At 60.8% G+C, this 1,405-nt stretch overlaps 1 protein-coding gene across 2 annotated transcripts in view; it reads left to right on the top strand.

Annotated features, from left to right (window-relative positions):
* The first annotated feature begins 6 nt into the window (after positions 1-6).
* Positions 7-1,405, top strand: part of Siah2 (siah E3 ubiquitin protein ligase 2) — a 21,052-nt gene continuing 19,653 nt past the window's right edge. The window contains exons 1-2 of one of the 2 annotated variants that reach the window (XM_023704063.1): positions 7-318; positions 442-579. In XM_023704063.1, coding sequence (XP_023559831.1) covers positions 154-318; positions 442-579 — 303 coding nt within the window. In that variant the 5' untranslated portion in view covers positions 7-153. Of the gene's footprint in view, positions 580-1,405 lie in introns of both variants that reach the window. The other variant, XM_004643921.3, reaches the window with a different exon arrangement.

The following is a 1,405-nucleotide window of genomic DNA, read 5'->3' as shown; positions in this document are numbered from 1 at the left end:
CACCTGCCCCGCGCCCAACGTCTCGGCGCCGGCGGTGGACTGGGCGCTGTGGCGTGGCCCGGGAGTTCGCAGTCCGCGGGGCGCGCACCGCGTTGACCTGGGCGGCCCCGCGGCAGGCAGGCGCCCGCGGGTCCATGGTTGGCTCGGAGCGCGATGAGCCGCCCGTCCTCCACCGGCCCCAGCGCTAACAAGCCCTGCAGCAAGCAGCCGCCGCCGCCGCCGCAGACCCAGCACGCTCCGTCCCCGGCTGCGCCCCCCGCCGCCGCCACCATCTCGGCTTCGGGCCCCGGCTCGTCCGCGGTGCCCGCCGCGGCAGCGGTGATCTCGGGCCCCGGGGGCGGCGGCGGCGGGGCTGGTCCGGTGTCCCCGCAGCCCCACGAGCTGACCTCGCTCTTCGAGTGCCCGGTCTGCTTTGACTATGTCCTGCCTCCCATCCTGCAGTGCCAGGCCGGGCACCTGGTGTGTAACCAATGCCGCCAGAAGTTGAGCTGCTGCCCGACGTGCAGGGGCGCACTGACGCCCAGCATCAGGAACCTGGCTATGGAGAAGGTGGCCTCAGCAGTGCTGTTCCCCTGTAAGGTAAGCTCAGGGGCTACTCTCGCACTGCTGCCCGGCGGCGCTCTTCCGGAACACCAGTGCCCTCTAGCCCACTCGCTGGCCCTAAGAGGCCGCCGATGGCATCTGTCGTTTCAAAAACAAATTACACTCTTTCTATCCTCCACCTGCCCACCTGTCTGCTTTAGGAGTATCTTGGGCTGACATTTGTCTGAACACTAATAGAAGAAACACTGACACTCGCTGGCTGGGCGTTTGAACACATCACCGCGCTCCCAGCCCGAGTCCTCTGCAGACGTGTACTGGGGTGTGTTGGCTAGGCTTGGGCCCACAAGTAAACTTTGACTGGGAAGCCACGGTGGGGATGAGGAAGAAGGAAGTAGGTGAGTTCATCGCAGCCTTTTCTAGTCCTCGGCCTGGCAGGATTGCTGCTGGATTCCTCCTGGACCCTGAGCCAACCGCGTGCACACCCTGACACGTGGGAGAGCTCTCTGGCGTGTAGGTGGGGGAAAGGCGCCTGCAGCCTGTTTTCCTCCAGCGGTGAAGAAACCCTGCAGGCCTCGCCTTCTCCTCTGCTGGCCTAACAAGGCCTGGGAAGGACTGAGGAGCTGTGGCTGAGTTTTTGTACTAAATGGAATGAACACGGGAATCAGGAATTTCACAAGGGCACACAGGAGCTGTTATTACGTTCTTTAATGCCTATTTCTTTAGTCTTTATTTAATTTAAAAAGTTACCAATGCACTTGTGAAAAGTGTAACCACAAAGACAAACGAAGCGACAGCTCAGTGTCTTTTCCCTTCCCCTACCACTGTTTTTAGGTTTAGTATGTATCTGTATAAACTTTTAAAG

This window comes from Octodon degus, unplaced genomic scaffold, assembly GCF_000260255.1.
Source record: "Octodon degus isolate 3935 unplaced genomic scaffold, OctDeg1.0 scaffold00186, whole genome shotgun sequence".
Taxonomy (NCBI): Eukaryota; Metazoa; Chordata; class Mammalia; order Rodentia; family Octodontidae; genus Octodon; species Octodon degus.
Note: the sequence above shows the minus strand (reverse complement) of the source record. Positions and strands in the feature narration are given on the sequence as shown.